Source organism: Lepidochelys kempii, chromosome 1, assembly GCF_965140285.1.
Source record: "Lepidochelys kempii isolate rLepKem1 chromosome 1, rLepKem1.hap1, whole genome shotgun sequence".
Taxonomy (NCBI): Eukaryota; Metazoa; Chordata; order Testudines; family Cheloniidae; genus Lepidochelys; species Lepidochelys kempii.
Window position 1 is genome coordinate 348,279,648 of NC_136380.1, and position 19,350 is coordinate 348,298,997.

Here is a 19,350-nt window from a genome sequence, read left to right on the forward strand (position 1 = left end):
GGCCTTACTCTTTCTGGGGCGAAAGAGGAAGACTGGGTCTGACTCCACTGTGAAGGAACTTCAATTAACATACATGTCAAGGCTATTCCTCTCTTAAAGGGACAGATGTACAAACATGCTTCAGTGCTTGAAATTAAATTAAACAGAAATTTATTTGGGAAAGCCCCTGTTTGCAGCTTAACTTACAAGGGATTTCTTCTGCCTGCAGGGGACGTTTATAGGAGGAACTGTCTCACTTCGTAAGATGCCTTATACAGTTACAACAGCTTGCTGGGATTTGAGCCAGCTTCCCATTTGGATCAAATTGCATCCCTCTGCCACTGACATCCATTAAGAGCGAGCCTGTAGCTCAAAGCTGCCCTCAGGTTTGACTATTTTTCTCCCACCAAAGAAAACCCCCATAACATTTTCTAATGGACTCTTTACTCTTTTCCTAAAAACAGAGGGTGCCCAAACTTTGCCCAGCTAATAGCCCTGTGGGCAACCTGCCAGGATTCCGAGAGCCATGCCCTAGTTGCGTCAAAAAATTCAGAGTGCAGCCAGCCTCATCAGAAACAGAGAGGCACAGAGATGGTAGAGCCCCTCCTGATTGAAACTGATTCAGGGTAACCACAGGCTGCACATCAGTGTCCTGTGGGCCACGGTTATACCTCGGCATCACTTCAGTCAACCCTGCCTTCAAGGGGAGAGTACGGGTAGAAAAATGATAATGCAGCTAAGGGCATACAAGGCCCAGAAGAAGGCTCTCAACATGTGGTCTGAGGGAAAATCTGCTTCTCCCAGGAATTATATCAGCCACCATGGAGCCTGAAACTGCACCAAAAGGACCAGCTGCAGCAGGTGCTACTTCACTCCCCTCTATGCAGGACCCAGACACCAGAGGATCAGCAGGGATCAGAGAGCACAAGGACCAAAAGGTCCCCCCTCCCTCCAAGTCTCCCTCTTGTGGGCTGGCACTCCCTTAGATACCTCACCAGCTGTCTGTTCATGGAGGCAGCTTGACTAGGCCCCTGAACAAAGGAGGGGGCTACTGCAGTACTTGTTCAAGGCTGCCTGATGACTGATGACAGAGGATGGTGAGCAAGGAACTTTGGACAGTGAGAGTGGTGGAGAAGATTGAGTGAAGGGGCACTTTTTTGCATGGTGGCTGCTATTAGAATGGAAGCTCTTTGGGGGCAGGGACTGTGTCTTCCTACATGTTTGAGGAGCCCTGAGCACATTTTGGCCATTGCCACAAGCAAAAAATATATGTTTGTAATCATATTTGGCATCAGAGTCAGGAACAGAGCCCCACCTTTCCTAAAAGTGTGTAGAGCAGAGAGAGCTTGGCTGGAATTTAAGGAGCAGCTTTGGGGTTGATCTTGTTCTGCTGCCACAGTTAGACAAATCCTGCTTTGAACTTGTAAGCCAGGCAAAATGACTCTGGATGCCATTGCTGTGAGAAAGGGAGGGGATGCACCACTGGCTGCTTTGCGGACTATAATTGTGTTTACAACAAAGTGCAGTGCAGCCCAAGCACTGCAAAGCAAATTGCCCTTTGTTATTTAATTAGTGCAGCTCATCAGGATGACACCATCCAGCCCCACCCTTGGGGGGAAGCAGTAATGCTACCTTTTCTACATCGCTGAGCACTCACAGCTCCCTGTGGTCACAACTGTTTGAAAATGGACCCACGCGGTCCTGAGACCGGGATGTTCAGCTGAGGGACTTTTTTCTTTGTGAGCATTTGTCCATCTAGCTCTGCGTCACCACATGACACTGCGTGGTGAGACATGCCAAATCAATAGTCTGTCATTCCCCACCCCCAAATAAGGCTGTTCCCCCATAATCACTCCTCCTCAGGCAAAAGCCTGAGACTGACTTGTCAAAGTTGCCTAAGTGAATTAGGCACCCAAATCCCACTGTAATTCAACAGGATTTGGACACGTAACTCTTTCAAGCAACTTGGAAAAATCAGAGCGCTCGTGACACAGGGTGCATCGTCATTAGGAAGAAAGGACTTGCACTGAGGAGCCAGAACTCTTTCTGGCGTGATCACACAGAAATGGTGGTTACATTTAGGGAGTGGGACGCAGAACTGCTGTTAAATCTCGCGGCAGAAATGAAACCCACAAGCTGCGATTTTTAAGATGCAAATAAAATTAGAGGCCCAAGTAGATGCCGAGGTCTTGCTGAGATCAGTGCGCTCTCCTCCAGCTCAGAGCAAAGGGGAACATATTGCAGTGATGATGAACGAGGCGGGTTGCTGTCTATTTCTTTAAATGTAATGTTAATGCCTTGTAATCAGCTTTAATTTTTAAACAGACCCAGCCCTCCTGTCCATTTCCCCTAATTCATGACACGTGGAAGGTAAATGGCCCTGTGCTTAAACCAGGACAGCATCAGCTGTGACAGCTGGAGGGACTGTAAGTCTCAACTGCCTGATAATAGGAGTGGATGTCAAAATTCTTTTGTGGGGGGGGGGGAGGGACCAGGGAGGGCAAGGGAGGTAGGGGAGATGCTACAAGGTCATCAGGGAGCTGGGAAGCAATGTTTTCAGACAAGGTATATAGTTCACTGCACTGATGGGAAAGTCTGCAAGGGGACGCACGGGGGGCGCAGGCACCCCCCCTCATTTGCTGCTTGGCTTGTACTGAGCATGCTCAGTAACATTGCTGAAGCCGGCTGCCCTCACTCTGCCCCCCCACTATCGGCAGGGCACGGGTCACCCCAAAGATATTAGAGATGCTCCAAGCAGCATTCAAGCTGAAAGGGGGCTTAGTGGGGACTCGCAACTGCTGACAGTTCACCCTCCTCTGTGGAAACTTGTAAACCATCGATAGCTCACAGAGATGCCTCTGAGAAGCAAGGGGTGTGTGTCTTTAAAATGTACCAGATTGCACCCAATAGATAATTAAACACAAATCCAAGCAAGAGATGACTACAGATGTCCCTATAGGGCCAATCCCTCTCTCCTTGCAAATGACTCAATTCAAACCCAGGTTGCAGAGATAAAAAGGGCAGCCTGAGAATTCAAGGGAGCTGCTGCGACAGAGTCATTTGTGTGACAGAAGCATCCAAACTGCAGGTGACACTCCCCACTCCCACCAAGCTGATGACAGTGGAAAGAAGAAAATGGAAGCGGGTATATCAGTTGCACTTTGCATTTATAAAGAGCCTTTCATCCAAGGATCTCAAAGCACAGCATAGGCCATTAAGACAACATTCCCCCAGGTGGGATATTACACCCGGAGTAAAAACGAGGCACCCAGAAGGTAAGCGACTTGCCCAAGTTCACATAGCGGGAGAGCTAGGAATGGAAGCTAGGCTTCCAGCTCCAGTCCCTGCTCTAACCACTAGACAAAACCTCCCTCCCTGTTGAAATCAAGGCCTTAGGAAAAGCTTGCTTAGATCGTGCGAGCCTGCAATATGCCCATGCTTGTTCTTGGGGGACCAAGGTATCTGGATTAAAGGAGAAAGCAGGCATCCAGGGCAGTACACAAGCGAGTTCTCGGCACGGCTATTTTTAGCCCCAGTTGGTGGGCAGACACATATTAATGGCAGCAGCCATCTCATCACCAGTCCTATCCTGTCAAAGCAAAGGAGTGCAGAGCCCGGCACAGCCCAGTGCCAAAAAGCCAGCCGAAGATGGGGGTGCAGTCAGCGCTGGCAAAGATTAATGCTCAACAGCAAGTTAGGGCAGTGACAGGAGGAACATGCAGTCTAACACCCTGGGTTTTAAAGTGGCAGCGTTTGCCTTGCAAAGGGGAGCAAACATTGTTCTGTGCTGGCAGGGCCCAAGAATGGGCGGTGCCAGTGGAATAGCGATCCCAGCCACTGAGTGCAATGAGTGTGGCAGTTCTCAGGCAACAATGCTTCCCATCCTCAGACCAGAGCATCAAAAGGCCCAGTCAGAGCTAATCTTTCACTGAAGTGCTGGGAGTCACTTTGGGAGGGAGAGGAAGCAGGCAGCACTGAGCCATTTGCCACATGTGATCAGAAGACTGCAATTCCTTCATCATGCAAGAAGCGACTTCCTGTTTACCTTGTGGTTTCTCCTGGTTTTGGATGCCAGCGGGGAAGGAGCGCAGGCATGGAGTGAGCGAGCATATGCAGAAAGTAGCCAATGCAAATCTTTGCCAGTCATTTGACAAAGAAAATGCTGGCCCCTCCCGTCTTCTGGTCCATTCAGAAGCCATCTGCTACAATCATCTTCTGTGCCCCTTCTTCAGACCATGTTTGAATCCCCCTGCCTCAATGCATCAAATTCAAACTACTACTTCTCAGACCCTACAAGAACTCTCTCCCCATCTTGTCCACGTATCTCTAATTAAGCCATTCCCCTGCTTCACTCAACACCCCATTTGGGCAATTTCCCCTGAAATCGAGACTTACAAGGGAAATATATTTTTAAAGGTAGTTTGGCGTTTACACCAGATTAATGTGCAAGTTTCCCTTCATTTTTCATTGTGCAACGGGCCACCACAATAACCAGATCATCAGTGCTCTACACCTCCTTGCCCTTGAGGCATTCAAAGGCAAACACGGGTAATTTCTCATTCTACAAGTTTGTCCTACGTGTTAGTCCCTTGATCTTTATTTTCATTCTGTAGGTCTTTGGGTGATAAACACAATGGGCCCCAGGCTCCTTTCCCACCATTCCGTTCTCTGATACACTTTGAATTGTAACTGTTTGTACAGAGCGTGACAGGACCCTAACTCTCCCCACATGTCTGGAGATCCACCTGCTGCACTCACATGCTCTCCTGGGTCTCATCGGCATAGCCCTTTACACGGTGGCAGAAACAGGCTTCCACCTGGTGGCTGTTCCTTAGTTTGATCTTGCCCAGGAAGTACAGATCCCTCAAGCAAGCCGAGGAAATTTGCTGCATTTCATCTGATTTTTGTATCTCAATCGCATCGCTAATTGCCATCACGTGGTGATAAGAAGCTGCAAGTGCCTGCCCCTTTGAAATGAGAAATACCCATCTAAATGCCTGTTTACCCTACGCTAATTTGTGAGGCATGCTTCTATACAGATGCCTATTTCCTTTGTTTGCAAAAGCACAGGGCTCGATAATCCCCCTTTGCTCACGTCAAACAGGCCTAATGCTCTCTCCCTGCTTTCATCACAGCCTGATAATCCTGCCTCACCCTCGCCGGTAAGCCTGTCTCACTTCGGTCATGCTGAAAATTGTTACTGAGAAATTTACATCTCTTTGGCAGGCTCATCTTCATGCCCATCTGCACCCAGGACAGAAAACCAGCAGAAAAATTAGCATGATTAGCTGTCCTTCTAGCCAAACAGATGCCTAGACTGGAAAAGCAAAGGGTCTACATGTCAGAACTGAGAGGCACCAGCAAAGCTATAAGTGGAATGGAAGAGCAGGGGATGCTACCAGTCAGGATTGAGGTGCATCAGCAGAGATCTTTGGGGGGGTGGAGATGCACATTGGCTGCACCCAGCTCAAGGCAGTGTAATTAGTTCCCCAGTTTTCCCTTAGCTGTTTCTCTCTAAGATCAGTGCAAGCTTCCTTCCTGACAGCCCCAACTCTTTCCCCTGCTCCCAACCTCATGCGTTCTTTTAATCCACCCTCTTTAGTTGGGAATCCGTACAAGTCAACTCATACAACCCTTCTTCTTCTTCCAGACTGCTGAAAAAGCCATTTATTCTGCAAAGCCTTCCAGCTGTAACGACCACTGGCCACTCTGTGTTTGTAAATTGTTATATAATGGACCCACTGATGCTATTAGACTAAGCTCTGTGGGGCAGTGATTCTGGTCTGCCTTTGGCATATTATACCTCCTGGCCAAGGCTGTGTACAGTTATGGCCCTCTATAAATAATATGTAGGCACAAAATTCTCCAATATTTAAAAATGAAACGCCATTGAGATGATCTCAAGCCCCAGATCCATTTAAAAAGGGAGGCTGCAACGTGAAGAGATCCAGTCAATGGAAACTGCACTGCCGGGCAGTGCTGCAGTCTCTCCTTCCCGACAGTCTTCAAGAGTCTGTCTCCCTGTCCCTATCCATCTAAACTAGGGCTGTTGATTAATCGCAGTTAACTCTCACGATTAACTAAAAAAATTTAATCATGGTTAATCGCAGTTTTAATCGCATTGTTAAACAATAGAATACCAATTGTAATTTATTAATTATTTTGGTTTTTTCACATTTTAATATATATTGTATTCTGTATTGTAATTGAAATAAAAGTATATATTTTTTATTTTAAATATTTGTACTGTAAAAATGATAAAAACAAAAGAAACAGTATTTTTCAATTCCCTCATACAAGTACCATAGTGCAATCTCTGTCATGAAAGTGCAATTTACGAATGTAGATTTTTTTTTGCGGGTACATAACTGCACTCAAAAACAAAGCAATGTAAAATATCAGAGCCTACAAGTCCACTCAGTCCTACTTCTTGTTCAGCCAATCGCTAAGACAAACAAGTTTGTTTACATTTACAGGACATAATGCTGCCCTCTTCTTATTTACAATGTCACCTGAAAATGAGAACAGGCATTTGCATGGCACTTTTGTAGCTGGCATTGCAAGATATTTACGTGCCAGATATGCTAAACGTTCGTATGCCTCTTCATGCTTCGGTCACCATTTCAGAGGACATGTTTCCGTGCTGATGACGCTTGCTAAAAAAACCAATGCATTAATTAAATTTGTGACTGAGCTCCTTGGGGGAGAATTGTATATCCTCTGCTCTATTTCACCCACATTCTGCCATATATTTCATATAATAACAGTCTCGGATGATGACCCAGCACATGTTGTTTAATTTAAAAACACGTTTACTGCAGATTTGACAAAACGCAAAGAAGGTACCAATGTGAGATCTCTTAGGATAGACACAGCACTCGACCCAAGATTTAAGAATCAGAAGTGCTGTTCAAAATCTGAGAGGGACGAGATGTGGAACATACTTTCAGAAGTCTTAAAAGAACAACACTCTGATGTGGAAACTACAGAACCCGAACCACCAAAAAAGAAAATTAACCTTCTGCTGGTGGCATCTGACTCAGATAATGAAAATGAACATGCGCCGGTCCGCTCTGCTTTGGATTGTTATCGAGTAGAACCGGTCATCAGCATGGACGCATGTCCTCTGGAATGGTGGTTGAAGCATGAAGGGACATATGAATCTTTAGCATATCTGGCACGTAAATATTTTGCGACGTCAGCTACAACAGTGCCATGAGAACGCCTGTTCTCACTTTCAGGTGACATTGTAAGCAAGAAGCAGGCAGTATTATCTTCTGCAAATGTAAACAAACTTGTTTGTCTGAGTGATTGGCTGAACAAGAAGTAGGACTGAGTGGACTTGCAGGCTCTAAAATTTTACACTGTTTTATTTTTGAATGTGTTATTTTTTGTACATAATTCTATATTTGTAAGTTCAACTTTCATGATAAACAGACTGCACTACAGTACTTGTATTAGGTGAATTGAAAAATACTATTTCTTTTGGTTTTTTACAGTGCAAATACTTGTAATCAAAAATATAAAGTAATCACTGTACACTTTGTATTCTGTTGTAATTGAAATCAATATATTTGAAAATATAGAAAACATCCAAAAATATTTAAATAAACGGTATTTATTCTTTTATTGTTTAACAGTGCAATTAACCGCACGATTAATCGCTATTTTTTAAATAGCGATTAATTTTATTAACTGCTTGACAGCCCTAATCTAAACACACGCTTGGTCAGGCTCCTGCTACCAGCTACTGCACCTCCACATGAATTAAACTGCTTCCCCTTCCACATGCTAGCAGGTGTTTAATCTTGCCCTACGCTTGCAAAGCAGTCCATTTTCTTCTATCAGAGCACTTTCCAATTCCAGCCAACTTTACACACAGATGTCACTACAGTCCCATTTGCCTGTCTAGATATCACAGTATTTTCTTTCCAATTATTTCAGAACACGGCATTTGAGACAACAGCTCAGACTGGTGGGTCATCAGCTCCAGTATCCTGACTGACAATACCAGGTACTCAGAAGAAGGAGAAACCCATCATGCACTTAGACAGTTTTACACTGCAGTGAAGCAGGAGATTTGATTTCCCTTAGCTATAAATGTTACTGCTCATAAGATTATCCACAGCCCTTTTTCAGTCCAGCCACAGTACCGGACATTCTACCTCTGGCAATGCTGAATTCAGCTCTAGTTCCTGGGGTGTCTAGGTACACAGAGAAGTTTCCCCTTTATAATCAGCCTGTTTCTCCTGGAATACAGGTATCACCTCCTGACAGTAGATGGAAAAACAACAATATAATGGATGGACATAACACAACCAAACAAGGAGGGAAGAATTACATCTAATGGCTGAAGTAAAGGAATAGGAGTTAGGACACTTGGGTTTTATTCCCTGCTCTGTCAATGACTCTGTGTGATCTTGGGCAAGTCAGTTAAACTCTATTGTCTCCATTTAGCTATCAATACAACAGGGGTAACAACCTTCACACCACCACCTCCCTGAGAGGTATGGAAATCAATGTTTGTAAAGTGCTTTGGCATCCTGGCATGATAGGTGCTAAAGAAGGGTAAAGGATTTTTAGAGAGGAACATTTACTGGAAATATTAGTAAGTTCAGTCTTTGTTAGAATCAACTGGGCAAGGAGAATTTGTGGGTTAATTCAGTCGCTGATCTAAGATATCTTCCCCTTCTCCTTGCTGCAGCCAATCACATCCAATCACTCACATTTAATCTCCCACTGATGGAATTGCATTCTAACAGCTTATACTGATTGGCTGCATCAGATGAGTAAATGTTTATACCCCAGCAGATCCTTACTCTGAAACCAGGGGAGAACTCAGACTAAAAAAGCTAGATGCATAGGGTGGAGAAGGGTGAAACAAATTTTGAATGACAATACGGAAGCTGAAAATTCCTCTCCCTTGTCTGGAGATGGAGGGCAGACAGCGGGAATTGATATCAAAGTCGCCTTCCATCCCTACAGGGAGACGTATTAGCTGATTACATAATAAAACTAACTGCATGGTGCTTCCAAGGACTACTGCAGAGACAAATACCTTCCCTTTAATGCCACTAGAGATTACAGCAATCAAAGAGGAGAGGAAACAAGGGGAGGGATTGGGGTGAGGTTCTGTGCAGAGGAAAATGCCGCAAACAACAGTCTCTTTCCTAAATGCATTGTAAATCCCATCTGATTTCAAAGTCTGCTGTAAAAACTACCTTGCATTAAAATGATTTTAATGCTGGATGAATGAGGTAGAGTGACTCAGATCCTGAGGCGGGTGGGAGGAACTGTCCAGAGGAATCCAGACCATGAAAGCACTTTGGGAACAGACCGAAGGGAACACGCCTGACAGATTTGCTAACCCACTTTTTATTCTTAAAGGGACACCAATGTGCTTTTCTAAATCTGACTGATTATAAAACCTTCCTGGAAGCTTGAACACAGGTCATTTCTTTCTGGGCCCTTGTATTGACGAACACGGATTCCCTACAACCTTCGCACCAGGTTGCTGATGGAGCACTACCCAACACAATTCTGTGGCTTCTTTTATGTTTTGGGGGGCAATAGCATCCTCAAGTAAGTTAACAGTTTTAGAAACAGGGTTTGCAGGTTAATTTGTGCTCCCCCTTCACGCTGGTTGACTCCACAGCAACAAAGCTAAATGCACCATTAGTGAAAGTTGCTATTGTTTTTTCCATTGTGTTCTTTGACAATAGAATGGTGATGTTTTAGAACATAAAGAACATTCCTAACCAATTATTTCAAGGTAGGTCAAATATGAGGCAACTATTAAAGGAGCTGCATTAGGTATGGAACAGACCAAAAGACAATGGCCATCACTTTGCAACCTGGTAATCCACTACTTTTTCCTTTGGCATTTATAATATTTAAAATAGTCCAATCCTTTAAAGCTGCATTTCCTTATAACTGAACACATGCCACACAGTTCTTAGGTGCAGACAGGTAAACATAAGTTCAATTGCATTATCAAGTCTTTTTAATAACTAATGCCTTTCATCCCTGAATTTGGACAGCAATGCTTTGTTTACCTTGGCAGTTGAGCAAAGGCATAACAAGACCATGGGACAGTTACATGTGGCTAGTTAGTATTAGCTACAAATGCTGATATTTGCCTAGGACAGAGGGACTCTGATTAGGGTCTCTAGGCACTCTGATAATATTAATAACCACTACCACAGCAACAATTGTGGTTGGCTAATTATAGTAGACACCACTCAGAACAGGCACTCAGATACTGTGAGGTGTACCACAGAAAGGCCTATCAAGAAAGCAAGCAACAGCCTGAACTGCGCTATGAAGAAAACAGGAAGAGTAGGGATGCATTCACTAGCGTGAAAGGTGCCACCAAAGCACATACACAGCATCATAGTGACAATTCTCCAGCAGCCAAAGAGGAGCATGTGAAAAAGTCCCACAGACGGCAAGGAAACCCTGGAGGGTAGCACCTTGCAGTCAACTCTCAGCCAAATTCCACGGCCACCTCAAATTCCAAGGCCAACAAAGACCTTTTGAAAAGATAAGAGGTGTAACCTGATTCATGACGCTCCATCGTGGTGAAGCCTTCCTTACAGCAAAAAAGCTCAACATCCCAGGTAACTTTCCCTTGGGGGATCAACATTACCTTCTTGCTAAGCAAAACTCCTGGCTTGTTACAGCTCATATTGGGACTTCCTCCCTTTGTTTCTCGTACAGGTTGGGTTTGTTCTGACTCATCCCATCAGTCAGGACTTGAGGGTTTAAGTGGAAAACAAAATGAAATCCAATTAAATATCTGTCCGCTCTTACCATTAGCATCCTGGACTCCAGTAAGCGCTCCCACGGCTGCTGCAGTTTCACCAGACAGGACGATTTGTCCTCCCCCTTGAAGGGTGGCTTCTGCAAGCGTGGCGACAGCATGGGCAGCTGCTTCACTGCAGGCGGAAGGGACAAGAAAAAGAATGATTAGAAAAAGAGAGCAACTCAGCTCTGATGTGTTTGGCTTTAACCAAGTGCCACAGAAGGAGATCACACATGCCAGGGTGGCGAGAGCTCTCACCAGGCCAAAGGAACTGAAATGATCGTGTAGTGAACAATCTTAGAGTGGAAAAGGGGTGAGGAATGGACTAGATGAAATTGTCTAGATGAAAGGACTATAAGGTGGGTCACAGGCGCCAACTTCCTCTTTACCCGGGGGGGGGGGGGGGGGGGGGCTCAACCCCCGCTCCGCTCAGGCCCGCCCCAACTCCACCCCTTCCTCCAAGCCCTCACCCCTCCTCCGCCCCCAGTCCAGTCCCTGCTCTGCCCCCACAACACCTCTTCCCATCCCCTCCCCTGAGCATGCCCCATCCCTGCTCCTCCCCAACCCTCCCAGCTCCTCCTGCATGCCCTGAACAGCTGTTCTGCGGCCTGCAGGAGGCGCTGGGAGGGAGGGGGAGGAGTTGACTGGCATGGCTGCCAGCAGGCAGGAGGCACTGGGGCGGGAGCGGGAGAGCTTGGCTGACAGTGGGTGCTGAGCATCCATTACTTTTTTTCAGTGGGTATTCCAGGGGTGGAGTGTATGCTTATAAAATCTGTGGATGGCACAAAGCTGGGAGTGGTTGCTAGTAATTTGGAGGACAGGATTAGAATTCAAAATGACCTTGGACAAATTGGAGAATTGGTATGAAATCAACAAGATGAAATTCAATAAAGACAAGTGCAAAGTACTATACTTAGGAATAAAAATCAAATGCACAACTACAAAATGGGGAATAAGTGGCTAGGCAGTTGTATAGTTGAAAAGGATCTTGGGTTTATAGTAGATCACAAATTGAATATGAGCCAATGATGTGATGCAGTTCCAAAATTGTTATATGTAAGACATGGGAGGTAACTGTCCTGCTCTACTCAACATGGGTGAGATTTCAGCTGGGCTACTGTGTCCAGTTCTGGGTGCCACAATTTGAGAAAAATGTGGACAAACTGGACAAAGTCCAGAGGAGAGCAACAAAAAAGAAAAGAAGTTTAGAAAACCTGACCTATTAAGGTTAACAAGTTAACTAAAACTGGGCATGTTTAGTCTTGAGAAAAGAAGACTGGCAGGGGTGGATGGGCACACTGATAACAGTCTTCAAATATGTTAAGGGCTGTTATAAAGAGGACTGTGCTCATTTGTTCTCGATGTCCACTGAAGATAGAAATCTATCAGGTTAATGTGCATCAAGGGAGCTTTAGGTTAGATATTAGGAAAAATTTCTTAACTATAAGTAAGGGTAGTTAAGCTCTGAAATAGGCTGCCAAGGAAGGTTGTGGAATCTGTTATTTGAGGTTTTTAAGAACAGGTTAGCGAAATACCTGTCATGGATGGTCTAGGTCTACTTGGTCCTGCCTCAGCACAGGGGGCTAGATTAGATGACCTCTCAAGGCCCCCTCCAGCCCTACATTTCTAGATTCTATAACATGACCCAATTGGCCCTTCCCATCTCTAATTTCCCCTATTCTAAAATCCCTCTTAAAGCACATGCAGTTTCCTTAATAGCCTTTTGCAAGGGACTTTTGAAAAGCCCAGGTAAGTTATAGCAAGTGGTTTTCCCTTACGCACTACTTTGTGGACACACAAAAAATTCTAACAAACTGGAGAGGCAGGATCTTCCTGTACAGAAACCATACTAGTTTTTCCCCATTAAAACACAATTTCCTTCGTGTTTCGTAATTCTACCTTTAATAATTGTATCAACCAATTCACCTTACCATGAAGTAAGGCTCCCTGGTCAGTTATTCCCAGGATATCTTCAGCTCCTTTTATCCAAGGCCAAACGTTTGCTACCCTCCAGCCCTGTGGTTTAATAGTTCACTTTAAGGAGAGATTAGCAGCAGAGTGACCTGTTGCTATTCATATGTTTGGTCCAGAAACTCTTCTTTAGATAGCTGAATATCTGACAGTGCCTCACCTTAATTATCTGAAAAAGCAGATATGTCTTCTGCAGTGAAGATCAATGTAAAGAAATCATTTAGCTTCCCTGGGATCTTCCTTAATTGCTCCATGGTAGTCCAAATCAACCTACCCCTTTTCTTGCATGCTGCCTATGAGTTTTTTTGTTTTTATGTCCTTCTCTCTTGACCTTTTTAATTTCCATCATAGATTTTATTCTCCTTCCAGCTGACTTGGTTTGGGCTGGATTTTCACTTCTAAACTATGTCTGTTTGGCGCACAAAACCTCCCGTTGCCATTTGACCATACCATTTTGTTTTCTTGCCTTCTCGCTTCCTTTTGCCTAGGAAGTATGCCACAACTCCTGAGAATCTGCACTGGTATAAAGACATTTATAGTGTGGGAAGACCAGCTCCAATAAACAGACTTCACTTGCTGGAGCCGCCCAGCCTCCCAGCCATGAGAAGCACTTATTTAAATCAACTTTCAAGGGCAATTTAGCATCCCAATGAACTGTGAAGGCTGCATCACTGAATATAATAATAGTGCTTTGCTATACAAATGCTCTTTCCGTTTATGTTGATCTCCCCAAATGTTTATTTATTAACTCAAATGGCTGTACATTGAGCTTGCACCCATTTACTTGCACTCCCCCTCATTCTCTCTTGCTGGAAGTTGCTCCTCTGCTTCCCATCCCTAAACCGATTACAGAGATTGCCTCTTTTGTCACAGCTGCACACATCTGCTCTTTACAATGACACCACTCAACCAGGTACCCCTAGAGACACCATTCCAGCACCCAATGGAGTGATGGCAGCTTTGTGCTAAAATTAGGTAGACACCTTCCAAAAGCTGGTAATAGTTGCGAGCTCTTAAGGACCGGGGTGTCCTCGAGGCCTAGTGACAGCCCTACAGTGACTGGCAGGACAGCTGAAGGAAGTGGTGGTGGTGAAGGATGGTTATGCTCCTTGAGTCAATCCAGAACAAGACTTCTGGCCAATTAATGAATAGTATTGTGGGGCTGTGCAAAGTAAAGGGGTGGGTAAGACTTCAGGGCCTACATGAATCACACCTCTAGCCCCTGAGGAAAGTAAATCAGTATATTCCCACCCTCTAATATACTTCACAACTGCTGCCAAAGTCAACATCTCAACACTTCTATGAGTTTCTGCAGGTAGCCATATTCTCCCCTGTAGGTGATAAACATTTGAGTCAGCTCAGCTGCACTGCAGCTTGTTAACAAGACCTCCTGAGGCACCATTACTCTGCTGTCATCAGAAAGCAACACGCACTGTCACAGCAGAAGGGCCTGGGCTTTGTATTTTCCCCAAAGTGCACATTGTTCCCACATCCTACATCTATCTAAAGCAGCCAAAATGTTTACTAAACACCTCACCTCACATTTTGAGGCTCTTGTTGCAGGTTCCCCCACTCCCTCCTGAAATACAAAGCTGGCTAAAGCGAGAGGTATTGCAGGGACCCCTGGGGATTGCTACTAGAGTTAAAGGAAGAACAGTTATTTCTACTAAGGATTCTGATTTTCAAAAGTTAATTCTGTTATTTAATTTCTATCTGCCTAAAAGTGTGTCTACAGTGGGATGTGGGCGTGAGGAGACAAATTATACATGACTAGGCTTGGCAGAATTCAATGTTTAGTTTTAATTGTTTTGATGGATTATATCAATGAGGTTTTTTTTTCAGATTTTTATTGATCTACATATTGAAAACCGCTCCTGATACAGAGATGTGTTAGGCAGTGGAATAATCTACAAAAATGGTCAAAACCCTAGCCTTTGAGTCATTTAAAAGTACACCAGAGAAAGTTCTTGCGATTACTACTGTAAGTGGCCATCCTACAGGCGGGGAAGGGTGGACTGTGTGAGAGTAGGCCTTTCTACAGTATTATGAATACTTTGTGCAGGGCGGGAGGGGGGGTTGTCAGTCATTTTTCATATCAACCCCTGAAAAGAGTTAAGTGATTTTACAGACAGCCAGTCTTTATCAGTAGATAAAATTAATCAATATAACATAGTGGCATACATGACCATGTTCTGAAAGATACCTGAATCTGGATCCCAGTCCTGGCCTCTTGCTGGGAGTAATGCAGAGGCATTGCATTCAGCCTATGAGAAGAATGCATTTCAAGTGACCCAGCAGCAACCTCACCCATTGATTAAAGTGTGGCACTGTTTGGTACCAAAGAGGGAGAGATGGGATCGGGGTGGGGAGGAGAGGAGAGGAGAGGAGAGAGTGATCTGCTTGACACACCCGGGAAATAGTTCTGGGCTAGTCCTGGATCCTGCTGCAACAGAAACGTGGAATCAGTTTGTGGAATGCAGCTGGTACGAAGGTGGCTGTTTTAACAAGTGGTCTGTAGAAGAGGCTCCTGGAGCCCTCCATTAACATTCCATGCTTTGCTCTTCTCCTGGCAGGATCAACCCCTGTTCAGTAAACAGACTCCAAGAATGAGGAGACTGAGTGCAAAAGCAAAGCACAAATATAAGATAAACCAGGTAGGAAAACCCAGGTTGGGTTCAGGCAATGAGCAATAATACCCCTGGTCTTTGGATTCTTTTCCCTCTCCTTGTGCTTGGGACAGTCTCCCTCTTCTCACTCAGATCCCTTTCTCAACAGAGGCTTTCAAAACGTCTTTCAAAATGACCTCTGCAAGGTTCCTATCTCAACCTCAGAACAGCACTCCATACCCTCCGTCAAAACGTTGTTCTGCAAATAACCAACCATAGGGCTCACTCTGAGCCAAGAGCTCTCCACGCAGGAGGAGAAATCATTACTCAGGCAGCTTATTTCAGCTTTCCTGCTCCAGAACCAAACACAGGAGAAATACCTTCAACAACTAGCCTGGAAGAGAGATTCTGATTTCAGGTCGGAGGAGACCATACGACCACCCACCTGGTTAAATCAACATCATCCCTTTAACAGAGGGGCCCTCAATAATGTTGACAGAGAGATGGAGCTGCTTATTTAACAGGTGCTACAAGCACATTATAGCTCTTATCTCCTGTAAGTGGACCCTCAATGGACAAACAGGATGTATAGAGAGGGATGGGTACTAAACGTACCTTCCCTAACAGCACATTGCCATTTCCGTGAGCGTCCTCATAGTACAATGGGACACTAGGAAATGATCTATGAATGCTTTGTCATGGATGGTTTGGGAATTCTCTACGGAAAAATCTCTATGAAAGATCCCAGACAACGTTCTTCCAAATGTATCACTGGCCTCTGTGCTGCCCTCATTGTGACAGATAGCAAACCTGGCAGAAAGGACTCCCTCTTTCAGTGACCTTACCCCATTTAGTCCCCATAGCTCCTCCTCTCACATGTACCTGTTCAGTGCCATGGTAACGGTTGCTCCTTGTTGCATCTCTTGAGATGCTGCCACTGCTGCTTCTGCCAGCGATGCCACCGCCTGCGTGGCCTCCGAAGCCTGCGTCGTCTGGATAGTCATCTCGCCCCCCTGTAGCGTTGCCCAGTTCTGCTCCACCTAGTTGGGTGAAGAGAGAAAGAGAAAAGTTCAGCTTCCCTGAACCTTTCCCACAGCTGGGTGGCTACTTCTTAAAAGGAGGAAGTCAAACACTTTCAAGATGTCTTTGAAAAATCCTACATGCTTTGATTCTTCTGTACAAAGCATCCTGAAAGCACCTCTGTTGGAAAAAGAGGTCCTTTGGGAGCAATTTAGAAACCGAGCTACAGGGAACATTTTGGAAACCATCCAATCACTTCTCATTCACTATCAAGGTGTTGACTCCCAATCGACCCATGATGCCAGCCTCCATCGCCTACCTGTGAACTTTCAAACATATGCATTCGTGATTTCTCCCGTACTGCCCCTCTAAAGACATAGAAACTACCTCATTACCCTCCAAATCCCTCCTTTGCTGTGATGCCTACAGATGATGTGCCTACTATTTTTAAATTATTTGTATGCCCGAAGAGTCTAGGATCCCTAGTCATGGACCGGGACACCATCGTTCCAGGTGCTATATAAACACAGAACAAAAAATGTGATCTCATTATTTTCTTGTACTTCCTCATTTGTCTGCCCATATCCATCTGTTTTCTCCTGTATTATACTTAGAGTGTAAGCTCTTTGGGACTGTCTTTTTGTTCTGTGTTTACACAGTGCTGAGGACAATGGGGTCTGGTCCAGGACTAGGGATCTTATGAAGAATACAAATAATAAATAATAGTCACATTTGGAAACAGTTCTGTTCATGTCTTTTAATTATTTCAATCTCTCTCTCTCTCTCAACTAAGGACATGTACATGCATACAGGTTCTTGTGCTTGCCACCGAGTTCACCTTCTCCTAGCTGATCATTCTCCACCCCACTCTATACTCCTCCAATTGGGACCTCATGTGTATCAATGACTGTGCGGTCACAAACAGGATGTGAGCATCAGGAACAAAAGATCATCGAATCAGAGGATGAAGGTTCTTCAACCTTCAAAGAGCTGTGGACCGTTTTATAAGAGAAAATTCCTCTCACAGACTCATCCCTGGTCCCAACTGCGTAAGTCCCTTTATTGGCTAGTGCTCAAATGTTTCATTCAACGGATCATCAGGAAGGGCACCACAGACCATTGTTACGGTATATGGAAAGAGAAGATATCTACTAGATCGGACCCAATCCATCCCACCGAGGCAAGGTTTTTTCTTCCAGTCTGTAGTATCCTCTTACCCATTGTGCCAGAGGTGAGGGGCTAAAGCAGAGTCTCAGGTCGTTATCTATATACAATATATATGTCAGCAAGCTCTCTAGCCATTGTCAGTTGTCATTTCCCTTGAGGGATCACGTCTGAGCAAGAGTTCAATGAGAGATCTGTAGGACGATGGGGTGGCCACATGGATTAGTCCCAGGAAACGGTTCTATGCACAGAGGGTGGAGTGGAAGAAGGTACAAAGATGATGCGGGGGTGGTGGAGGTGTGGCAAGGGAACAAACGGATGATGATGGCTAGCCCTTCTGGTGGAGTAGCGAGAGCTGCTCGATCAGATTCCAAAACAGGCACAGAGAGAAGACCCTGAAGGTGATGCGAAGAAGCTTGAATTTGATGTCGTGGAGAAAGGAAGGTCTGTGGAAGGATTCAAGGTGGCAGGGGAGAAGTGAGGTGTTCAGGCAACAAGGAAGCAAGCGCAAGCTAATTTTAACAGCTGTGTTTTGTGTGGCCCTGCATCACTCATCCTTCCAGTTATCGGGGAAGCCAGAGGAGAAGTGGTTACAGTACCAGGAAGGGAGATGACGGGACAGCTGAAAGTTTAACGTCCTTATACAGAGGCAAAAAAGGGCTGGGTCTTAGAAATGGTGTGGGAGAAGCCGCAGCAAGGTTTGTGCGTCACCCCAAGAGGTGTGGGGCAAGGGAGAGGGAGGAGTCAGAGAGGAGTCCACCGTGGGCGGCAGGGCTGGTGGCCGGGAGGAAGAGGGCATTACCATCGAAGAAAGGGAGGGAAAACAAAAGTGTTCAGCTCTGGTCACATCAAGCTCAAGTTGATGCTCAGACATATGGAAAGAGAGGTCATAAACCAGGTTGAGGCGAGGGACTAGATGTAGGGAGTTTGGTCAGCAGCGGAGGGTGAGAAGAGTTGTGAGAAGGTGTAAAGATGACAGGATAAGCCAGGAGAGCAGATGAGGGGTGCAGAGAGAGAGAGAGAGAGAGAGAGAGAGAATAAGAACAGGCTAAAGATGGAGCCCTATGAGACCCTAATAGAAAAGGGGAGAGGGAAGAATCACCATCCCCACTGAAGAAACAACTAGAGGATGTGGAAGGAGAAGCAGAAGAGGATGGAGTCACAAAAGCTGAAGGTAGATTTCAAGGAGATGAATGAGTGAGCCAAAAAGCAGCCGTAGTTGAGGAGGATGAGGATGGAGCAGATATTTGGCCAGAAAGACGCCATTAGATATCTGTGTGAGAGAATAGTTTCATGGGAGAGGATCAAGGGTGGACATGGAGGAACTCGAAGGCAACGGTTGTAGACTGTATTTGAGTTTGAAGGTGAAAGGAAGATAAGGTATAAGTTAGAGAGGCAGATGGCGTCAAGGATTTTTTCTTTTTTAGGCGTGAAGAGACCAGAATAGGCTTGTATTGTGAGGGGAGGAAGCCAGATGAGAATTAGAAGAGGAGGGTAAGGATGAGGCAGGAGGAGAGATTAGATGAAAGCAGGCAAGAAACCTGTGTGTTGGTAATGGAGAGGAGGAGCATGTACTGGGGATGAGAGGAAGGTAGCGTTGGGTCTCATCAAACTTCTCTTCGAAAAAGTCAGCAGCATCTTACGGTGGAGGGCACAGGAGAGGGAACAGAAGGCAGCAAATGATCAGCTGCAATTGCTGACCTCTGAGTTAGCAAAGCAGGAAAAAGTAATGAAGCTTGACCAGGAAGAGTGGAGAACCGAAGGAGGAGAGAATAAATCTGTAGTGAAGGAAGCCTGCATGGCAGC

General features: G+C 45.2%; 1 protein-coding gene across 8 annotated transcripts in view; it reads right to left on the reverse strand.

The window, feature by feature from the left end:
- NRF1 (nuclear respiratory factor 1) overlaps window positions 1-19,350 on the reverse strand; it is a 106,383-nt gene that overhangs the window by 24,823 nt on the left and 62,210 nt on the right. For all 8 annotated transcript variants that reach the window (XR_012156870.2, XM_073328932.1, XM_073328931.1 and 5 more), the window contains 2 exons: window positions 16,243-16,400; window positions 10,792-10,916 (listed from right to left, as the gene is read on the reverse strand). Coding sequence is in view for 7 of the 8 variants with exons in the window: in XM_073328932.1 (XP_073185033.1) it covers window positions 10,792-10,916; window positions 16,243-16,400 (283 nt within the window). In the remaining variant the exon portion in view is untranslated. The remainder of the gene's footprint in view (window positions 1-10,791; window positions 10,917-16,242; window positions 16,401-19,350) is intronic.